This window comes from Rhinopithecus roxellana, chromosome 8, assembly GCF_007565055.1.
Source record: "Rhinopithecus roxellana isolate Shanxi Qingling chromosome 8, ASM756505v1, whole genome shotgun sequence".
In the NCBI taxonomy this organism is placed as follows: domain Eukaryota; kingdom Metazoa; phylum Chordata; class Mammalia; order Primates; family Cercopithecidae; genus Rhinopithecus; species Rhinopithecus roxellana.
Window position 1 is genome coordinate 8,493,150 of NC_044556.1, and position 21,757 is coordinate 8,514,906.

The window sequence follows — 21,757 nt, forward strand, 5'->3', positions numbered from 1 at the left end:
ACCCATGTCAATAAAGATGGGGGCATAGAGACATTTATAACTGATGGTAAGAGTGCTGGTCGATTTTAATTTAATTTTAAATTTTAGTTCACTCTTGTACTATTCATTAAGAAGGCTCAAATTTAGGCCGGGTACGGTGGCTCACGCCTGTAACCTCAGCACTTTGGGAGTCCAAGGCGGGCAGATCACGAGGTCAGGAGATCGAGACCATCCTGGTCAACATGGTGAAACTTTGTCTCTACTGAAAATACAAAACTTTGCCAGGCATGGTGGCAGGTACCTGTAATCCCAGCGACTCGGGAGGCTGAGGCAGGAGAATCGCTGGAACCTGAGAGGCGGAGGTTGCAGTGAGCTGAGATCGCGCCATTGCACTCCAGCCTGGTGACACAGCGAGACTCCATCCCCTACCCGCCCCCCAAAAAAGGCTCAAATTCAGGTAACAGTGCTATAGGTGACATTTTTTCATGAGCCTTATCAGTATTTCATGAGAGCCATTTATCAGCCAGGAATCTTTGCAGATGAAGAGTTTGTACCACATTTGTACTTTTTTAAGACCATAACATGCAGCCAACTGGTTTTATGCCCAAGAATGTTCCATTTTGTTCCCCTTTTTTTTTTCTAATCCCCCTAAGGTGTCTCACCTAGAGCAGTTTGCCTTAGTTCTTATCTTTATTAAACAAGAGTAGGGCTCTGGCTTGGTCTTACACATTTAGAGAAATGCCTTCTATATCAATGGAAAAAAGCTGGGGATCTCCCCCTGCTCCCCTACAAAAAAACACAAACCTTTGGAGTTAAAGCTTATTAAGAATGGACCAGGCGCAGTGGTTCACGCCTGTAATCCCAGCACTTTGGGAGGCCGAGGCGGGCGGATCAGGAGGTCAGGAGATGGAGACCATCCTGGCTAATAGTGAAACCCCGTCTCTACTAAAAATACAAAAAATTAACTGGGCATGGTGGCGGGGGCCTGTAGTCCCAGCTACTCCGGAGGCTGAGGCAGGAGAGTGGTGTGAACCTGGGAGGCGAGCTTGCAGTGAGCTGAGATCATGCCACTGCACTCTAGCCTGGGCAACAGAGTGAAACTCTGTCTCAAAGAAAAAGAATAGGCCGGGCGCAGTGGTTCACACCTGTAATCCCAGCAATTCGAGAGGCCAAGGTGGGCGGATCACAAGGTCAGGAGTTCGAGACCAGCCTGGCCAACATGGTGAAACTCCATCTCTACTAAAAAAACAAAAATTAGCCGGGCATGGTGGTGGGCACCTGTAATCCCAGCTACTTGGGAGGCTGAAGCAGGAGAATTGCTTAAACCTGGGAGGCGGAGATTGCAGTGAGCCGAGATCGCGCCACTGTACTCCAGCCTGGGTGTCAGAGACTCCATCTCAAAAAAAAAAAAAATGCTTATTAAGAATGATGGGAGGCCAGGCACAGTGGTTCATGCCTATAATCTCAGCACTTTGGGAGACCAAGGCAGGAGAATCTCTTGAGGTTAGGAGTTCAAGACCAGTCTGGGCAACATAGCAACACCCTGTCTCTACAAAACACATAAAAATTAGCCAGGCATGGTGGTGTGTGCCTGTAGTCCCAGCTACTCAGGAGGCTGAGGCAGGAGGATTGCTGGAACTCAGGAGTTCAAGGCTACAGTGACCTATAAATACACCACTGCACTCCAGCCTGGGCAACAGAGGGAGACCCTGTCTCAAAAAATAAAATAAAATAGGAAATTAGCTGGACTTGGTGGCACATGCCTGTATGTAGTCCCAGCTACTTGGGAGGCTGAGGCAGGAGGATTGCTAGAATCTAGGAGTTGGAGACTGTGGTGAGCCATGATTGCACCACTGCACTCTAGCCTGGTCAACAGAGCAAGACCCTGTCTCAGAAAAGAAAAAAAGCACCAAAGAATGAGTCAGGCATGGTGGCTCATGCCTGTAATCCCAACGCTTTGGGAGGCTGAGGCGGGTGGATCACCTGAGGTCAGCAGTTTGAGACCAGCCTGGCAACATGATGAAACCCGTCTCTACTAAAAATACAAAAATTAGCCGGGCATGGTGGAGCGTGCCTGTCATCCCAGCTACTCGAGAGGCTGAGGCAGGAGAATTGCCTGAACCTGGGAGGCAGAGGTTGCAGTGAGCTGAGATTGTACCACCACACTCCAGCCCGGTGACAGTGTGTGACTCCGTCTCAAAAAAAAAAAAAGAAAAAGAAAAAAAGCACCAAAGAACGATGAGAATTTACTCTTAGGCGGTATACCAGACACCTAATCGACATCTAGTGATTTGGGCACCAAAATCTAGCTCTCTGGCTGCCTTTCCCACCTCCACCTCAGTTTTCCGCTTACGCAAAATCACGTAATATTTTCCTATGTCACAGAAATGCTGCTGCCCTGGATGAAAGAACGTGTGCTCAGAATGGAACATTCCCACCAGGATAAAGGCCTTAGGACGTGGATATTTCCAGCCAGCAGCAAGTGTGTTTTGTACTGTGAGGCATCCCTTACTCTTAGGATGAGACTGGTCCCAGGGGGAAAAACGGCTTCGATGGGTTGCCATAGAGAATGCGGTTTCTCACTGTGGACGCTTGAGTTCTTAGTTATGCAGTTATGCTGTCAAATATTCTAAAATCATAGGTTACCTCGCTGTGTTGAAAGGTTCTACAGAGCCTTCGGAATCTCAAAGAAAGTTAAGTTTGAATGATTGGGGTGGAGGAGCTTTGGGGTTAGAGATGACCCCGCCCTCCTTTTTCCCTCTCATAAGCTCGAGGTGGGGAAAACCCAAACCCCCACTGCAGGCAAGAAGGTGGTTCCGTCTGGCCTTTTTGCTGTCGCAGAACCTGCCAGGAAAGTCGCACACAGGATGTTTTAGGGCCCAATTCACCGCAGGCTTCTGGAGAGCCCCCAGTGAAGAAACGAGTCTCCCTAAGCTCAAATGTTGCCCCAGCAGCCTAACTTTTGCAAGCTGGGCCCAAGGGCAGGTGTGTCTACCCAGTACCCTGGAGGGGGGATGTGTGTGGGCCTGTCCAGGCACTGTCCAGAAAAAAAAAGGGCTGTCTTGGCCAGGCACAGTGGCTCTCGCTTATAATCCTAGCACTTTGGGAGGCCAAGGTGGCAGGATTGCCTGAGCACAGGAAGGAATTCAACATGCCTGAGCAACATAGCGAGACGCTGTCTCTACAGAAAATACAAAAATCAGCCCTAAGTGTGGGAGTGCCTGCCTGTAGTTCCAGCTACTTGGGAGGTTGAGGTGGGAGGATCACTGCACTGGAGCCCAGGAGGTCAAGGCTGCAGTGAGCTATGATCACGCCACTGCACTCCAACCTGGATGACAGAGTGAGACCCTGTCTCTAAAAAAAAAGGAAGGCCGGGCGCGGTGGCTCACGCCTGTAATCCCAGCACTTTGGGAGGCCGAGGCGGGCGGATCACGAGGTCAGGAGATTGAGACCCTCCTGGCTAACACGGTGAAACCCCGTCTGTACTAAAAATACAAAAAACTAACCAGGCGCGGTGGCGGGCGCCTGTAGTCCCAGCTACTCGGAGGCTGAGGCGGGAGAATGGCGGGAACCCGGGAGGCGGAGCTTGCAGTGAGCCGAGATCGCGCCACTGCACTCCAGCCTGGGCGACACAGCGAGACTCCCGTCTCAAAAAAAAAATTGAAATAAAATAAAATAAAAAAATAAAAATAAAAATACAAAAATTAGCCAGGTGTGATGGCACACGCCTGTAATCCCAGCTACTTGGGAGGCTGAAGCACAAGAATTGCTTGAATCTGGGAGGCAGAGTCTAGTGAGCCGAGATCACGCAACTGCACTCCAACCTGGATGACAGAGTGAGACTCTGTCTCAAAAAAGAAAAAGAGAGAGAGAGGAAAATGAAAATCACCTCTCTTGTAAAGGAATAGGAGTTTGTAACAGGTCAAACCTCTGGGCAAATATGTTCAGAACTTAAATAAACAGTGAGAAGAATAAGATGATAAAACCAGAAAGTAGCTCAACAGTTAATTCCTGCGGTCGTGTTGAGAATGTGTAAGGATTTTCGTGTTTATGTGAAACTGACTGGGGGTGGGTGGTAGCTAAGTCGAAGAGTCATACAATTCCACTTAAGAAATAGCAGTGCTTAAAATGCATTTTTTTCAGGCAGTTTTTAACTCAATTTTCTTGGGTGAGTAACCCCTGGCTTTGCGAGGTAGTTTGTGTTCCCATCTGTCAGGCCAGGCACCCACCCGCTTGATTCCTGGTTGTAGCCTTCCTTCACCTTCCAGCAGAGCCTAGTTGACCCCACAGCCTGTTGCATGGATATTTTCTTTCTTCTGAAATGGACTCTCACTTCTCTCCCAGGCTGGAGTACAGTGGTGCGATCACAGCTCACTGGAGCCTTGAACTACTGGCCTCAAATGACCTTCCCACCTTGGCCTTCTAAAGAGTTGTTTTTTTTTTTTTTTTTTTTTTTTTAAGTAGAACTTAAAATCCCGCCAAAGATAATGGCCCTGAAGGTGGCTGTTGTCTTTAATGGTTCAAGAGGCTGAGGCAGGAGGATCACTTGAGCCCAGGAGTTGGAGGCTACAGCAAGCTATGACCACGCCGCTGCACTCCAGCCTGGGCAACAGAGTGAGACTGTCAAAAAATACGAAAGTGAAATGGCCGAGAAGGAGATTACCCTGGACTCCCGCAGGTCGCACCTTTGGGTGCCCTCCCTGATCTCTCTCCTCACTCTGCCCGGTGCCCTCCCCAACTGCACCCTTCGCCACAGGGCCGTGGTAGCCTGCATGGCTGTGTGCTCATGCCGCAACGGGCTGAGTGCGTAGATCTGATGTGACGCCAGTGCCTGGAGATGAACAGCACCTGACCCTTGCTCCCAGGGAGGTCAAGGTGCAGTGAGGCAGTGTGATAAAGTCATGAGCGTGGTGAGCTGTAAAGAAAGCCTGCAGGCCTAAGCCATGGGGCCCGAGGGAGGGGGTGCGTCATGCAGAAGGACTCTGACCTGGCCCCACAGCAGGACAGATAAGGGAGACGTCTTGAGCCAAGGGGCCCAGGCCTCTGAGCCTTCCTGGTATGGCATGTCAGTGTAGTTGGGATGCAGGGTACAAAACGTGGCAAGAGGTGAGGCCAGGGAGCGTCTGGACCCTGTAGATGGGGTGGGATGAGAATGGGTGAGTCTGGATGGGCAGCCACTCACGGTGATCTCGGCCTGGGCTAAGTGACCAGGGGTTAGCCCCAAAGCTCGTTTAAACAGACAGAAGGCTAGGTGCGGTGGCTTGTGCCTGTAATCCCAGCACTTTGGGAGGCCGAGGCGGGTGGATCACTTCAGGCGTTTGAGACCAGCTTGGCCAACATGGTGAAACCTCATCTCTACTAAAAATACAAAAATTACCTGGGCGTGGTGGCAGGTGCCTGTAATACCAGCTACTCGGGAGGCTGAGGAGGGAGAATCGCTTGAACCCAGGAGGCAGAGGTTGCAGTGAGCTGAGATCGCGCCACTGCACTCCAGCCTGGGCAACAGAGTGAAACTCCATCTCAAAAATAAATAAATAAAAATTTTAAGAAACAGGCAGAAGGCAGGACTGTGGCCGATTGGATTTCAAGGTGCAAGAGAAGTCATCGTCCCATAGGTGCCCCAAGCTGGGGCTCATGTCCCTGGCACTGAGGGAGGGCCCCACATCCGTAAGAGGAGGCTCTAGAAGATCCCACAGGAGGGGCCCAGAGGGCAGTGGCGTGCATGCCACAGAGAGGGCGCTGTCTCCGTGCCAGTGAGTTCTGGTTCTTTCTTAAGTCAGAGCACCCCCGTGCATATGCCTTACCAAAAACTCTGTTGTGTTTAACAAGCCTCAGTGCGTCCTGGAAGTACTTTTTTTTTTTTAATTGATTCGTGCCTCAATAAACTTTTTTTTTTTTTTAAGGAACCTATTGCTTGGGAATAATTTCAATTTACGGAAAAGTTGCATAGATAGAAAAGAGAATATTCATGTAGCCCACACCCAGTTTCCCCTCACATTAATAACTGTTGACTAAACTCCCAGGGTTTATCCAAATTTCACTCATTTTTCTGCTCCAGAATCCAGCTCAGGCTACCACATTGCACTTGGTGGATTTAACTTTTGAGATACTTCCCTGTCTTTTTTTCTTTTCTTTTTTTTTTTTTTTTTTTTTTTTTTTAGACCGAGTCTTGCTCTGCCGCCCAGGCTGGAGTGCAGTGGCTGGATCTCAGCTCACTGCAAGCTCCGCCTCCTGGGTTTACGCCATTCTTCTGCCTCAGCCTCCCCAGTAGCTGGGGCTACAGGTGCCCGCCACGTCGCCCGGTTAGTTTTTTTTGTATTTTTTTAGTAGAGACGGGGGTTTCACTGTGTTAGCCAGGATGGTCTCAATCTCCTGACCTCGTGATCCGCCCGTCTCGGCCTCCCAAAGTGCTGGGATTACAGGCTTGAGCCACCGCGCCCAGCCTTTTCTTTTCTTTAAAAGAGATGAAGGCCTGCTCTGTCACCCAGGCTGGAGTGCAGTGGCATAATCATGGCTCACTGCAGCCTTGAGGTCCCAGGCTCAAGCGATCCTTCTGCCTCAGCCTCCCGAGCACCCAGGACTACAGGCATACACTACCATGCCTGGCTAATTTTTTTTTTTTTTTTTTTTTTTTTTTGGAGAGATGAAATCTCACCATGTTGGCCAGGCTGATCTCAAACTCTTGACCTCAAGTGATCCTCCCACCTCGGCCCCCCAAAGTGCTGGAATTATAGGCGTGAGCCACTGTACCCAAATATACAGCTCCCAAAATTAACACAGGCTAGGCATGGTGTTGCCTGTAATCCCAGCACTTTGGGAGGCTGAGGTGGGAGACAGCTAAAGCCTGGAGTTCAAGATCAGCCTTGGTAACATAGGGAGACCCTGTCTCTACAAAAATATCTAAAAAGTTAGCTGGGCATGGCGATATGCACCTAGAGTCCCAGCCACTTGGCAAGCTGAGGCCAGAAGACTGCTTGAGCCCAGGAATTCATAACTGTAGTAGGCTATGTCTGTGCCACTCTACTCCAGCCTGGATGACAGAGCGAGACGCTGTCTTCAAATAAATAAGTAAATAAAATAGAACAATAATGCCCACATCCATAGACAATAAATAAATCAACTAACCAACCTCAACCTAAATGTTATACTTCATAACAAAAATGAATTCAAGCACTTTGTGAGGCCAAGGCAAGAGCATCACTTGAGTCCAGGAGTTCGAGACCAGCCTTGGCAACACAGCCAGATCCCATCTCTAAATTAGCCAGGAATGATAGCACACATCTGTGGTCCCAGCTACTCGGGAGGCTGAGGTGGGAGGATCACTCGAGACAAGGAGGTTGAGGCTGCAGTGAGCCGTGATAGTGCCTGTGCACTGTAGCCAGGGTGACAGAGTGAGACCCTGTTTCAAAACATACAAAGATAAAATAACAGTAGTACCTACTGTTGAATCTTTGTGAGGACTGCAGGACTTAAGAAATACTAAGTGAGGCCAGGCACGGTGGCTCACCCCTGTAATCCCAACACTTTGGGAGGCCAAGGTGGGCGGATCACTTGAGGTCAGGCATTTGAAACCAGCCTGGCCAACGTGGTGAAACCCCGTCTCTACTAAAAATATAAAAATTAGCCGGGCATGGATGTGGGCGGCTGTAATCCCAGCTACTCAGGATGCTGAGGCAGGAGAATCGCTTGAACCCAGGAGGTGGAGGTTGCAGTGAGTCAAGATCATGCCACTGCACTCCAGCCTGGATGACAAAGTGAGACTCCATCTCAAAAAAAAAAAGAAAGAAAGAATTATTAGGTCCTCAGGACCCAGCCTGGAACACAAGAAGCACTCAATAAATAGGACCTGTTGCTACGAATTACCACATTTTTTTAAAATGGTATTTTGGGGGTTTGACATGTAGTTTGGAGTAGGAGGCTTTTTGATTTGTTTCTTGTTTGTGGATAGTACCAGGTTGGGGAGGAATATTCTGAGTCATACTTACCTTCTAAGCTGCAAGATGTCTTTTTAAATTTTTATTTCTCCCCGGAGGTGTGGGACGAAGGGGTTTTTTTCTTCCTCCTACCTTTTTATTCTTTTTAATACTATCTTGCTTGTGTAACATCAAAATGAGACAAGAAAGAGAAATCAATGAAGTCGCCTTCTCATCGATTTAGTCTATTCCCAGGTGGCTGAAAAGGCAGGAACTGTGAACTGAAAACTTCATCTGGCATCAGATTTTCTCTAATTGTCTCTCGAACACTCGCCGGTAAGCCAGTGCTTGCTAGAACTCTCTAGAGCCAGGTCGCACTCTCAGCCTAAAAGAAAAGTCTGGGCTGAAACAAAGAACAGAAGGATGGGTGGGGACAGAAAACCCCCTAAATGTGAGAAAAGAAGCCATGATTTCTGACGCCAGGCCTTGAAACCGAGACACTTGTCTGGTTCACTTGTTTCTTTCTTTTTTTTTTTTTTTTTTTTTTTTTTTTTTCACAGACAGGGTCTCGCTATGTCACTCAGGCTGGAGTACAGTGGTGCCATCATAGCTCACTGCAGTCTCGACATCCTGGGCTCAAGGGATCCTCCTGCCTCAGCCTCCCAAAGTACTCAGATTACAGACTTGAGCCACCACTCCCAGCCCCATGTGTTTCTTGAACAGTCCTTTGCAGAAAACTGTGGAGACTTAAGGACCAGGGCCCAGCTGCCTTTAAAGGATGGTTGGGGTGCCTTTACAAGTGAGAGGCTATATAGGGGTTGGGGTGCCTTTACAAGTGAGAGGCTATATAGGAATCTGCAATTTAGGCTTACAAATTGGCATTTCTAGAAGTCAGTGTGCCTCTAGATTATATATAAAAGACAATTTGAAACCAATTAAGACAGTCACTTAATATGTCATATCAGGGCCGGGTACAGTGGCTCATGTCTATAATCCCAGCACTTTGGGAAGCCAAAGTGGGAGGATCCCTTGAGGCCAGGTATTCAAGACCAGCCTGGGCAACATAATGAGACCCCCGTTGCTACAGAAAAATTTTAAATTAGCCGGGCATGGTGTCACGCACCTGTAATCCCAGCTACTCAGGAGGCTGAGGCGGGAGGGTCCTTTGAGCCCAGGAATTGGAGGCCTCAGTGAGCTATGATCATGCCACTGCACTCCAGCCTGGGTGATGGAGCGAGACTCTGTCTCTCTTAAAAAAAAAAAAAAAAAAAGCAGGCTGGGCTCAGTGGCTCACTCCTGTAATCCCAGCACTTTGGGAGGCCTAGGCGGGTGGATCACCTGAGGTCAGGAGTGTGAGACCAGCCTGGCCAACATGGCGAAACTCCATCTCTACTAAAAATACAAAAATTAGCTGGGTGTGGTTGGACACGCGTGTAGTCCCAGTTACTGGGGAGGCTGAGGCAGGAGAATCACTTGAAACCGGGAGGCGGGGTTGCAGTAAGCCAAGATTGCACCACTGCAGGGAGGTGAAGGTTGCAGTGAGCCAAGATTGTGCCACTACATTCCAGCCTGGGTGACAGATCAAGACTGTCTCAAAAAAAAAAAAAAAAAAAAAGGTGTATCAGGATTTTCTTGAATATTACTTTGAACAGGCTAGTAACTATTCAGCCATTTTCATGTAATTTTTGGTGAGTCCTTTTCCTGTAAGACCTAATGAGGAGGCCGGGCGCGGCGGCTCAAGCCTGTAATCCCAGCACTTTGGGAGGCCGAGACTGGCGGATCACGAGGTCAGGAGATCGAGTCCATCCTGGCTAACACGGTGAAACCCCGTCTCTACTAAAAAATACAAAAAACTAGCCGGGCGATGTGGCGGGCGCCTGTAGTCCCAGCTACTCGGGAGGCTGAGGCAGGAGAATGGCGTAAATCTGGGGGGCAGAGCTTGCAGTAAGCTGAGATCCGGCCACTGCACTCCAGCCTGGGCGGCAGAGCGAGACTCCGTCTCAAAAAAAAAAAAAAAAAAAAAAAAAAAAAGACCTAATGAGGAGTGTCCTTGGATATCAGAGGACAAAGCCTGTGACTTACAGGATTTATGAGAGACTGAGTCACAAAGGAAGCACAGAGGCACTAGAAAAAGTCTGGGGTCGGCCAGGCACGGTGGCTCACGCCTGTAATCCCAGCACTTTGGGAGGCCGAGGCAGCCGGATCACGAGGTCAGGAGATCGAGACCATCCTGGCTAACATGGTGAAACCCCGTCTCTACTAAAAATACAAAAAATTAGCCAGGCGTGGTGGCGGGCGCCTGTAGTCCCAGCTACTCGGGAGGCTGAGGCAGGAGAATGGCGTGAACCTAGAAGGCGGAGCTTGCAGTGAGCTGAGATTGCACCACTGCACTCCAGCCTGGGCGACAGAGTGAGACTCCGTCTCAAAAATAAAAATAATTTTAAAAAAGTCTGGGCTCTTAGGCTGGGTGTGGTGGCTCAGGCCTGTAATCCCAACACTTTGGAAGGCTGAGGCGGGTGGATCACTTGAGGCCAGGAATTTGAGACCAGCCTGGCCAACATGGAGAAAAACCATCTTTACAAAAAATACAAAAATAGCCAGACGTGGTGGCGGGCACCTGTAATTCCAGCTACTTGGGGAGCTGAGGCAGGAGAATCACTGGAACCCGGGAGGTAGAGGTTGCAGTGAGCCGAGATCGCGCCACTGCACTCCAGCCTGGGTGACAGAGTGAGATCTGTCTCATAAAAAGAAAAAGAAAGAAGAAGAAGAAGAAGAAAAGTATGGAATCTTGTGTCCTAGTAAAGTAATGCAGGTGGGATCCTGACACCCGTTACGGAAGCTTTGTCATCTAACTTGCTCAGAGATTGCTCTTGTTTTAGTGTTTTTTTAAAAAAAAAAATTATAGAGACAGGGTCTCACTATGTTGCCCAGGCTGGTCTTGAACACCTAGCCTCAAGCGATCCTCCCACCTCAGCCTCCCAAAATTCTGGCATTACAGGCGTGAGCCACTGTGCCTGGCCAGAGACTACTCTTGAATTTATGAAATCAAGACAAAACCAGCTTTTAAAAATCACCCTGAGGATAGACCACTGTCTGTGTTTGTTGCTGAGAATAGGGTATATTTTTTCCCCCTCAGGTCAGAACTGTTTTGATTTTCACCGTTCACTTCTTTCCATCCATCCTCCAGGTCCCCTTACAGAAAGAGCTCTGCTGCATACAGTGGCCACGGCGGGCCACCAGGTGCTCGCCAATCGATCGCACCTCTCAGCAGTGGGCAGGAGGCGCTAATTAGACTCTGAGTAGCTTTTGCAGCTGCACAGAAAGTGCTGGACAGCACAAGCTGAACCCCAAGCGCCATGGCTGTCTGCTGTAGGAAAAACCGTAGCAGGAGATAAATATGTATCCCTGTCTCTCTCGGAGCCAAGAGCAGAGTGACTAATTCCCACCGTATGTTGAACTGCAAATCAGATATCTTGCTCTCCCCCCCCCCCCCGCAGAAGGAAGCCTGTCCATCACAGGTGTGAATTTGTTGGTTGAGCAGGTTTATTGAGATGTAATTCACAGACCATACAATGCACCCATTAAAGAGTACAACCCAGGGGCTTTTAGTGTATTCACAGAGTCACCACAATGGATCGTAGAACCCCAAAAAGAAACACCGTAGGCCAGGTGCGGGGGTTACGCCTGTAATCCCAGCACTTTGGGAGGCCAAGGCAGGCAGATCACTTGAGGTCAAGAGTTCGAGACCAGCCTGGCCAACATGTTGAAACCCTGTCTCTACTAAAAATACAAAAATTAGCTGGGCAAGGTGGCAGGCACCTGTAATCCCAGCTACTCAGGAGGCTGAGGCAGGAGAATCACTTGAACCCCGGAGGTGGAGGTTGCAGTGAGCCGAGATCACCCCCACTGCTTTCCAGCCTGGGTGACAGAGCAAGACTCCATCTCAAAAAAAAAAAAAAAAAAAAAGGTGGCAGAAGATCTGAGGCTCTCCCATCCCTGGCAAGCAGACCTCTGGTCCCTGGGCAGCTGTCGTTTTAGGATACCTGGGATTTGTCTGAACCCAGTATGATGAGACTCGCAGACCCAGAAATGACCATCAGGAAGGAAGAAGTTTATATTCACAGTCCTCTGGAAGCAGGAGGCAGGGCACACCACACAGGGGCTACACGGGGAAGCACCAGGGTCGGTTGGGGGACAGGGGAAAATATGGACAGGAGTGTTCATTGTGGTTTCCTGGGGAACAAATGGACCAGGCAGGGTGAGCAGGCTCAGGACGGGACCCCGAGGTGATGAGGGCAGTGGGACCACGGCCAGGAGTGTGACAGCCCCATAAAGGAGGCAACTGGGGGTCTGAGCTCTGCATTGGCTGCAGACCGTTTACTATCTCTAGAAACTGGCCAGCCCTGGGAGGGGCTGTGCGTCCGTGCTCAGCAGAGCCCCAAGAGGTCAAAGCATCACAAATACGGAATAAAAGAACATAATCAATGCAGCAGGTCTGTGGCAGGGCCAGTGACTCATGTCTTGACCCGTCAGCTATTTCAGCGGCCGCACGTGTTCCAGGAAGACTCTACTTATGACTGTCCACCTCTTACATTCTATTTCATTTTATTTCATTTTTTTCAGAGTCTTGCTCTGTCACCCAGGCTGGAGTGCAGTGGGGCAATCATGGCTCACCACAGCCTTGAACCCCAGGGCTCAAGCGATTTTCCCACCTCAGCCTCCCAGGTAGCTGGGACTCCTGGCACACACCAACATGCCTGCCTCATTTGTTGTTGCTGTTTTTTAAGAGACGAGATCTCACTATGTTGCCCAGGCTGGTCTCTAACCTGGTGTGCCCTGGTCATGACCCCAACATGTGAAAACTTAAGTGTCTTCTAAATCATGCAAGGAAGATTTACATCTGTTCCCATAGATTTAGCATTACCAATAGTTTATTAAAATTCTTTGGAATCAGCATTTCTTTCTTTCTTTCATTCTTTCTTTCTTTTTTTTTTTTTTTGCCATCAACTTGATTTTGGGAATTGACATTGCTTTACATGCTGTTTTTTTGTTTTGGTTTGGTTTGGTTTTTTGTTTTTTTTGAGACAGGATCTTACTCTGTTACCCAGGCTGGAATGCAGTGGCATGATCTCGGCTTACCACAACCTGTGCCTCCTAGGCTCAAGCGATTCTCCTGCCTCAGCCTCCTGAGTAGCTGGGATTACAGATGTGCACCACCACCGCCAAGCTAATTTTTGTATTTTTAGTAGAGACAGGATTTCACCATGTTGGCCAGGCTGGTCTTGAACTCCTGACCTCAAATGATCCACTCCCCTTGGCCTCCCAAAGTGCTGGGATTACAGGTGTGAGCCACCGTGCCTGGCCAGATGCTGTTTTTAGTGACTTTTTCTTCTATGGACTATTGTGCTAGAGCAGAATTCATCTGATTTCAGTCAGGACCTCAGTCCACAAGCAACCATGTGTCAGCCGTGCCAAGATGCTGCTGGGCAAAGGATACATCTCGGGGTTTGCACCGTATTTGTACGTTTAGGTCATAATCGTCTGGGTGGAGTTGTTGGACAGAAATGGCAGGAAATGCCTGTCCTGGACCGTGTCGCCTTTGGTTCAGGATTCCTGTTTTTTTACATAGGTGTTGCCTTGTGAGTTACGTCGTCAACTGCTTTGTCTCCTATAATAATAGGAATTGTTAGTCATGTATTATCATGACGTCAGAATGTTTCTGGCCACTGAACAAATGTCATCCTCGCTGTGCTGGGCCGTGGAAAGAATGAACAGCGACTGAGTATGTGTGCAATGTGCTGTTACACAGCTTAGTGACTGATGTCTTTTTTTTTTTTTTTTTTTTTTTGAGATGGAGTCTCACTCTGTCCCCCAGGCTGGAATGCAGTGGCCAGATCTCAGCTCACTGCAAGCTCTGCCTCCTGGATTCACGCCATTCTCCTGCCTTAGCCTCCCGAGTAGCTGGGACTACAGGCGCCCGCCACCTCGCCTGGCTAGTTTTTTGTATTTTTTAGTAGAGACGGAGTTTCACCATGTTAGCCAAGATGGTCTCGATCTCCTGACCTCGTGATCCACCCGTCTCGGCCTCCCAAAGTGCTGGGATTACAGGCTTGAGCCACCGCGCCCGGCCAGTGACTGATGTCTTAATCGGCGAGAATTCTTCGCTCCTCTGCCAGAAAATCTCTAACACACACCCACTTGCACATTAACAATCATTTTCAATTTACAGCTAAATTAAAAGTTGCTCAGAGGCCGGGTGCGGTGGCTTAAGCCTGTAATCCCAGCACTTTGGGAGGCCGAGGTGGGCGGATCACCTGAAGTCGGGAGTTCGAGACCAGCCTGACCAACATGGAGAAACTCCGTCTCTACTAAAAATACATTAGCCTGGTGTGGTGGTGGGGAGCCTGTAATCCCAGCCACTCGGGAGGCTGAGGCAGGAGAATCACTTGAACCCGGGAGGCAGAGGTTGCGGTGAGCCGAGATGGCGCCACTGCACTCCAGCCTGGGCAACAAGAGCGGAAATCTGTCTCAAAAAAAAAAAAAAACAAAAATACAAAGAAGTTGCTCAGAATGCTGAATCCTCTCCCAGGAGAGCTGCTGTGAGTACGTTTTCCACTAGGGCAAGCTCTGCCCACCCCCTGGTTTATAACTCCATGTTCCCAAGAAAGAGACTTCCAGCTGCTCTCTTCCTGTAACATGGACAAACCAGTGGTATGTCAGTACCTAGGAGCCAGGAGGCCACTGGACAGATTAGATTTCTTTTTTTTTTTCTTTTCTCAGATGGAGTCTCACTGGTGGTGTCCAGGCTGGAATGCAGTGGCATGATGTCAGCTCACTGCAACCTCTGCCTCCCGGGTTTAAGTGATTCTCCTGCCTCAGCTTTCCGAGTAGCTAGAATTACCGTTGTTCCCCACCATGCACAGCTAATTTTGTGTTTTTAGTAGAGATGGGGTTTCATCATGTTGGCCAGGCTGGTCTCAAACTCCTGACCTCAGGTGATCCACCTGCCTCGGCCTTCCAAAGTGCTGGGATTATAGGCATGAGCCACTGCACCCGGCCTGACAGATCAGATTTCTATTTTTCTTCTCTATTCTCTTCTCTTCTCTTTTTTCCCCTCCCTTCTCCTCCCCTCCCCTCCCTTCTTCTCTTCTTTTTGAGACAGTCTCGCTCTGTCGCCCAGGCTAGAATGCAGTGGCGCGATCATAGCTCACTGCAGCCTTGAACTCCTGGGCTCAAGCGATCCTACTGCCTCAGCCTCCCGAGTAGCTGGGACTACAGGTGTGCGCCACTGTGCCCAGCTAATTTTTTATTTTGTGTAGAAACGGGGTCTTGCTATGTTTCCCAGGCTGGTTTTGAACTCCTGGCTTCAAACGATCCTTCCACCTCTACCTTCCAAAGTGCTAGGATTACAGGCATGAGCCACCACGCCCAGCCCAGATTTCTTTTTAATGCTACTCTTTACCTGGGCAGAGCTTGAAGATACAATTTTATAAAATGTAGGAATAAACTAGCCAAGTAGCCCATCTCAACTACACTTGTCAAATAGGAGGGGAAAACTGAACCTAATGAATGATAATTGAGCTTTATTTATTTTATTTTGTTTTATTTTATTTTATTTTTGAGGCAGAGTCTCACTCTGTCGCCCAGGCTGGAGTGCAGTGAAACGATCTCCACTCACTGCAACCTCTGCCTCTCAGGTTCAAGCAATTCTCTGCCTCAGCCTCCTGAGTAGCTGGGATTGCAGGCATCCGCCACCACGCCCTTCTAATTTTTGTATTATTATTATTATTATCATTTAGTAGAGACAGGGTTTCACCATCTTGGTCAGGCTGGTCTTAAACTCCTGACCTTGTGATCCACCCACCTTGACCTCCCAAAGTGCTGGGATTACAGGCGTGAGCCACCGTGCCTGGCCATAGTTGAGCTTTATTAAGAGTTGCATCTTGGGAGGCCCAAAGCAGAAGGACCACTTGAAGCCAGGAGTTCAAGACCAGCCTGGGCAACATAGTGAGACCCCCATCTCTCTACAAGAAAATATTTTTAAATTATACAGCACACCTATAATCCCAGCTACTCAGGAGACTGAGGCAGAAGGATTGCTTGAGCCTAGGAGTTTAAGGCTGCAGTAAGCTGTGGTCGGCCACTGCACTCCAGCCTGAGCTAGAGTCAGACTGTCTCTAAAAATAATAATAATTAATTAAAAGAGTTGCGTCTTTCCGTGAGTAGGTGAGCTTATCTGCGGGCACATGTATCCTATGATCTGAATCCTTAAATTAATGAACAGGTGGGTGTAGACAACTGTTTGCAGCCCCTGTTGATGTTGGATTGGTTTATAATCACAGTATGGAACAGAAGCAGAGCCTTAGGTCCGCTTCGACGGTAGAATTCTATTCGAGTCCTGATGACCAGGAGCGGCTAAACACCGTGTCCTGCCATCTCTGGGTCTTAGAGTCACCCTAACATCTGATCTCAGATTAATTATCATCATGTGCGAGGTTTTGGCATGAAGCGCACCAGGCTCACAGTTTCATGATCTTAGACTATTTACAGCAAACTGAAACAGCTCACTTGGTTTTTACACCCTGCAAAGACCAAGGGAGACCCTAGAGGGTTTTTTTTTTTTTTTTTCCTGTTTTATTCTATCAAAGCAGCAAATACTGTGCAATTTCCACAGTAAATGGTCACAGTGGGGACCAATATCCTGCCCTCCAGACCCGCTGCTTCAGCCAATACAGCAAGGGAAGACGCAGCTCTGTTTTCTAGAAGGATCCCACCGAGGCATAAAATCGGCGCAGCCCAGCCTGGCACCGCGCCGGGTCCTGGAGCCCCGGGCGCGAACATGGGGAATGCTCACTCCAAAAGCGGGGACAGGCACGGCACGCTCCCCGGCCGCCCCGAGCTGTCTTTTTACGGCTCTTTCCCCAGGAAATGGAGCGAGAACGTCTTCTTGGATAACGAGCTGCTGACCTCCAAGATCCTGTCCGTGCTGCGGCCGCAGTCGGAGCGGGGCTTCCGCGCGGGCGACCTCCGCTACCCGACCCACTTTCTCAGCACCAACTCTGTCCTTGCCTCTGTCACAGCCTCGCTCAAGGAGAACCCCCGGGGCACCCTCCTGTCCGATGGCAGCCCGGCCCTGTCCAGGAATGTCGGTATGACGGTCTCTCAGAAAGGGGGTCCCCAGCCAACACCGAGCCCGGCTGGCCCTGGGACGCAACTCGGGTAAGCCAGAGTCCCCTCTCTGCTCTGCCCTCGGGTGGGTGGCGTTCCCCGGGGAGCTGTTGACAGCCTCTCCAGAGGGAGACCCCGACTTAGATCTGTGTGAATCCACAGGGCAGCCCCTGTGCCAAGCAGAGAAATTCCCATTAACGCTTGCTTCCGGGATCCACGCCTTTTTGCAAAAACGATGTGTCCCGGGGTGTATTCGATGTGACCCGGGGTGTATTCGATGTGTCCCGGGGTGTGTTCGACCCCTGGTGGAGCCAGTTTGCCTAGTGGCCTCAAGGGATCCTTGGACTTGCTCCTTAGGCCAGGCTCCTTACTCAAGGTGATGCTCAAAGTCCTGCTGGGTGTGTGTGGCGGCGGCGGCCCCTTATCTGTGCCTTACCTCGTTTTATAGGACTTCAAAGTGGTTCCCTTGATAACGCCTGCAGCGGTGTCCGAGTACAAAGTGGTGCTAGAAGCTGATATGTTTGTGCTGGCTATTCCATGAGTTCATGGGAAAGGGAATAGATTACCTTTTTCCTCTGAGTAAGGACTGCGCTCCCACCCTTGACCATGAAGCCATCTCCACTTAACTCCTGGTAGACAGGATCCTAGGGGCCCCAAGTGGGCTCCAGTGGTCTGTCAAGGACGCTGCAATCCACACCCCATTAGAATGTAACTAAACATTGAAGGAAGTTACTATGGGAGAAATCCTGATGTGACATTGACAGATAATCGCCCCCGCCTCCGGCTTTTTTTTTTTTCTATAGACAGAGTCTCACTCTGTCGCCTAGGCTGGAGTTCAGTGGCGCAATCTCAGCTCACTGCAGGCTCCACCTCCAGGATTCAAGTGATTTGCTTGCCTCAGCCTCCCAAGTAGCTGGGATTACAGGCACCTGCCACCACACCCGGCTAATTTTTGTATTTTTAGTAGAGATGGGGTTTTGCCATGTTGGGCGAGCTGGTCTCGAACTCCTAACCTCAGGTGATCTGCCTGACTTCGGCCTCCCAAAGTCTGGGATTACAGGCATGAGACACCGCACCTGGCAAATCTCCCAATGTTAAAAAAATGACCTGTAGACAAAGTTGAGACTTCTGTGAAAATCTGGAGAGTTCTCAGAGAGTATGGAATCGGATGTGCGTGTGTGTTTAATTCACTTTTCTAAAACAATTGTTTTTATTGTTTGCACTCAGACCAATCACAGGAGAGATGGATGAAGCCGATTCTGTGTTTTTAAAACTTAAGCAGACAGCTGATGACTCTCTGTCCCTCACAACTTCGAACGCCGAGTCCATTTTTGTAGAAGGTATGGTCATCTCCGCTCTCTCGCGGCTGCCACACAGTCCCTGTCCCTCCTGGGAAGAGCTGGAGCCCGTGTCAGCACATCCACCGGAGGGAATCCGGGTGACATGGCTCTGGGCCCCCAGCAGCCGCCCCTCGCTCTTCCCTCAGATCCCTACGCCGCCTCTCTGAGGAGTGAGATTGAGTCAGATGGCCACGAGTTTGAAGCTGAGTCCTGGAGCCTCGCCGTGGACCCGGCCTATGCCAGGAAGCAAAAGAGGGAGGTGGTGAAGAGACAAGATGTCCTTTACGGTGAGGAGTCCACAGCCCTGTGGCACCACGCCGGCCCTCCACTCTCTTCTCTGCTCCTTCCCTCCTCCCTTCCTTCCTTCCTTCCTTCCTTCCTTCCTTCCTTCCTTATCTTTGTCTTTCTCTCTTTCCCTCTTTTGTTCTTTCTCTCTTTATTTTTTTTTTCTTTTTTGAGACAGAGTCTCTCTCTCTGTTGCCCAGGCTGGAGTACAGTGGGACAATCAGAGCTCACTGCAGCCTCGACCTGGGCTCAAGCAATCCTCCCACCTCAGCCTCCGCAGTAGCTGGGACGACACTGCACCTGGCGAATTTTTTTATTTTCTGTAGAGACGGGGGTCTCACCATGTTGCCCAGGCTGGTCCTGAGTTCAAGTGACCCGCCCGCCTGGGCCTTCCAAAGTATTGGGATTATAAGCGTGAGCCACGGTGCCTGGCCTCCCCCTTTCTCTCTCCCCCCTTGGTGCAGCCCTTCCTCCCATGCCAAGGTAGAGACAGTCGGAGAGGATTTTGTTAGAATACGTCCCTGTGGACGCATCTGGCTGAAAGCCCGGATCCATCTTCTTCTTCCCTTGTTTTGTGCTGTCTTAGCCTGTATAGGCAGCTCTCATAGAACACCATACACAGGGTGGCTTAGAAGCCACAGAAGTTTGCTCACAGTTCTTGAGGCTGGGGCGTCTAAGATCAAGGCAGCGGCAGACTTAGTGTCCATGGAGGCCCCATTTCCTGGCTTCCTGATGGTGACATCTGGCTGTGTCCTCACAAGGTCTTCCTGGTCTTTCTCAGGTCCTTTTTTGTTTTTTTTTGTTTTTTTTTTTTTTTTTTTGAGACAGGGTCTCACTCTGTCACCCAGGCTGGATGCAGTGATGCCATCTCAGCTCACTGCAGCCTCACCTCCCAGGTTTAAGCGATTGTCCTGCCTCAGCCTCCTGAGTAGCTGGGATGACAGTGCCTGCTACCATGCCCGGCTAATTTCTTTTTTTTTGAGATGGAGTCTCACTCTGTCGCCCAGGCCGGAGTGCAGTGGTCCCATTTCGGCTCACTGCAACCTCCACCTCCCAGGTTCAAGCAATTCTCCTGCCTCAGCCTCCTGAGTAGCTGGGATTATAGGTGCCCACCGCCGTGCCCGGCTAATTTTTGTATTTTTAGTAGAGACAGTGTTTCACCATGTTGGCCAGTCTGGTCTCAAACTCCTGACCTCATGATCTGCCCACCTCAACCTCCCAAAATGCTAGGATTACAGGCATCAGCCACCATGCCTGGCCATGCCCAGCTAATTTTTTTATTTTTTGGTAGAGACAGGGTTTCGCTGTGTTGGCCAGGCTGGTCTCCAACTCCTGACCTCAAGTGATCTGCTCACCTCGGCCTCCCAGAGTGCTGGGATTACAGGCGTAAGCCATCACCCCCAGTCTTCAGGTCCTTTTCCTAAGGGCACTAGTCCCCCCATGAGGTTCAACCCCTTCTGACCTCATCACCTTCCAAGGGCCACACCTCCTGATACTATCACCTTGGGGGTTCGAATTTCAACATACGAATTTTGGCGGACACAAACATCTTGTTCATTGCAGTCTAGGTCTGGTCAGGGACACACACAGATGTGATGTGTGAGTTTTGACAGCCACAGGAGTGTTCCTCAGAACACTCTTCTTTCTAAAAACAGACTTGATAGCTGGACCTGGTGGTGCGCACCTGTAATCCCAGCTACTTGGGAGGCTGAGGCAGGAGAATCGCTTGAACCCAGGAGGCAGAGGTTGCAGTGAGCTGAGACTGTGCCACTACACTCCAGCCTGGGTGACAGAGCAAGACTCCATCTCAAAAAAAAAAAACAAAAAACAAAAAAACAAAAACCACACGGACTTAAAATGTTGTCCGTTGGGTTGACACTGGGCCCAAAACCCTCCTGTGATGGGGAGGTCCCAGGGCCGTCTCCTTGCCCTGCTCCTTTAGTCTGGGACCCCCTGCAGCACGCTAAACCCTGGACGCCCTGGAAGTAAGAAAGACCCCAAAGGCACAAGGTCTTAGGCAGAGAACTCTCAGAAGCCAGTTCAGCACGTGAAGGGCAGGCAGCACCCACGACTGTCCAGCGGGGCCGTGGAGCCAGCGTGGCTAAGTCCTGCCGTCCGTGTCCCTGCAGAGCTAATGCAGACGGAGGTGCACCACGTGCGGACTCTCAAGATCATGCTGAAGGTGTACTCCAGGGCCCTGCAGGAGGAGCTGCAGTTCAGCAGCAAGGCCATTGGCCGCCTCTTCCCATGTGCTGACGACCTGCTGGAGACGCACAGCCATTTCCTCGCTCGGCTCAAGGAGCGCCGCCAGGAGTCCCTGGAGGAGGGCAGCGACCGGAATTATGTCATCCAGAAAATCGGCGACCTCCTGGTTCAGCAGGTGGGTGCAGCCATGTTCATCTCAACAGTCTTCAAAGCCTCTGCCCTGTCTCTGTTCCTTTCTTCTTTTTTTCTGAGATAGCGTCTTGCTGTGTCACCCAGGCTGGAGTGCAGTGGTGCAGTTACAGCTCAATGCAGCCTCAACCTCCCAGGCTCAGGTGATCCTCCCACCTCAGCCTCCCAAGTTGCAGGGACTACAGCTGTGCACCACCATGCTCAGCTAATTTTTTATTTTTTGTAGAGATGGGGTCTCACTATATGGCCCAGGCTGGTCTTGAACTCCTGAGCTCAAGTGATCCTCCTGCCTCAGCCTTCCAAGTAGCCAGGACTCCAGGGAACACCACGCCTGGCTAATTTTTTATTTTTTGTAGAGATGGGGTCTCGCTTTGTTGCCCAGGCTGGTCTCAAATTACTGGCCTCAAGCGATCCTCCCTCCTCGGCCTCCCAAAGTGCAGAGATCACAGGCATGAGCCATTGTGCCGGTCTGTTCCTTTGAATAATAAAACGAGAGTGGCTCCTGTTTGTTGAGTACCTGCTCCCCTGAGGACACACAGCTCTGGGCCCCTGATAGCGATGCCTGCAGTTCATATTCTAGAAACACAGAGGCCTTAATTAGCCGGCGTCCCTGGCTGAACACTATTCGGTGTTACATTCTTCTATTCTATGCTCGTTTGGCTGGTTGGTTTTTGTTTT

The 21,757-nt window shown here is 50.0% G+C and overlaps 1 protein-coding gene across 6 annotated transcripts in view; it reads left to right on the forward strand.

The window, feature by feature from the left end:
• ARHGEF18 (Rho/Rac guanine nucleotide exchange factor 18) overlaps positions 1 to 21,757 on the forward strand; it is a 130,170-nt gene that overhangs the window by 78,219 nt on the left and 30,194 nt on the right. For all 6 annotated transcript variants that reach the window (XM_030936241.1, XM_030936242.1, XM_030936243.1 and 3 more), the window contains 4 exons: positions 16,973 to 17,111; positions 18,288 to 18,400; positions 18,547 to 18,687; positions 20,815 to 21,065. In XM_030936241.1, coding sequence (XP_030792101.1) covers positions 16,973 to 17,111; positions 18,288 to 18,400; positions 18,547 to 18,687; positions 20,815 to 21,065 — 644 coding nt within the window. The remainder of the gene's footprint in view (positions 1 to 16,972; positions 17,112 to 18,287; positions 18,401 to 18,546; positions 18,688 to 20,814; positions 21,066 to 21,757) is intronic.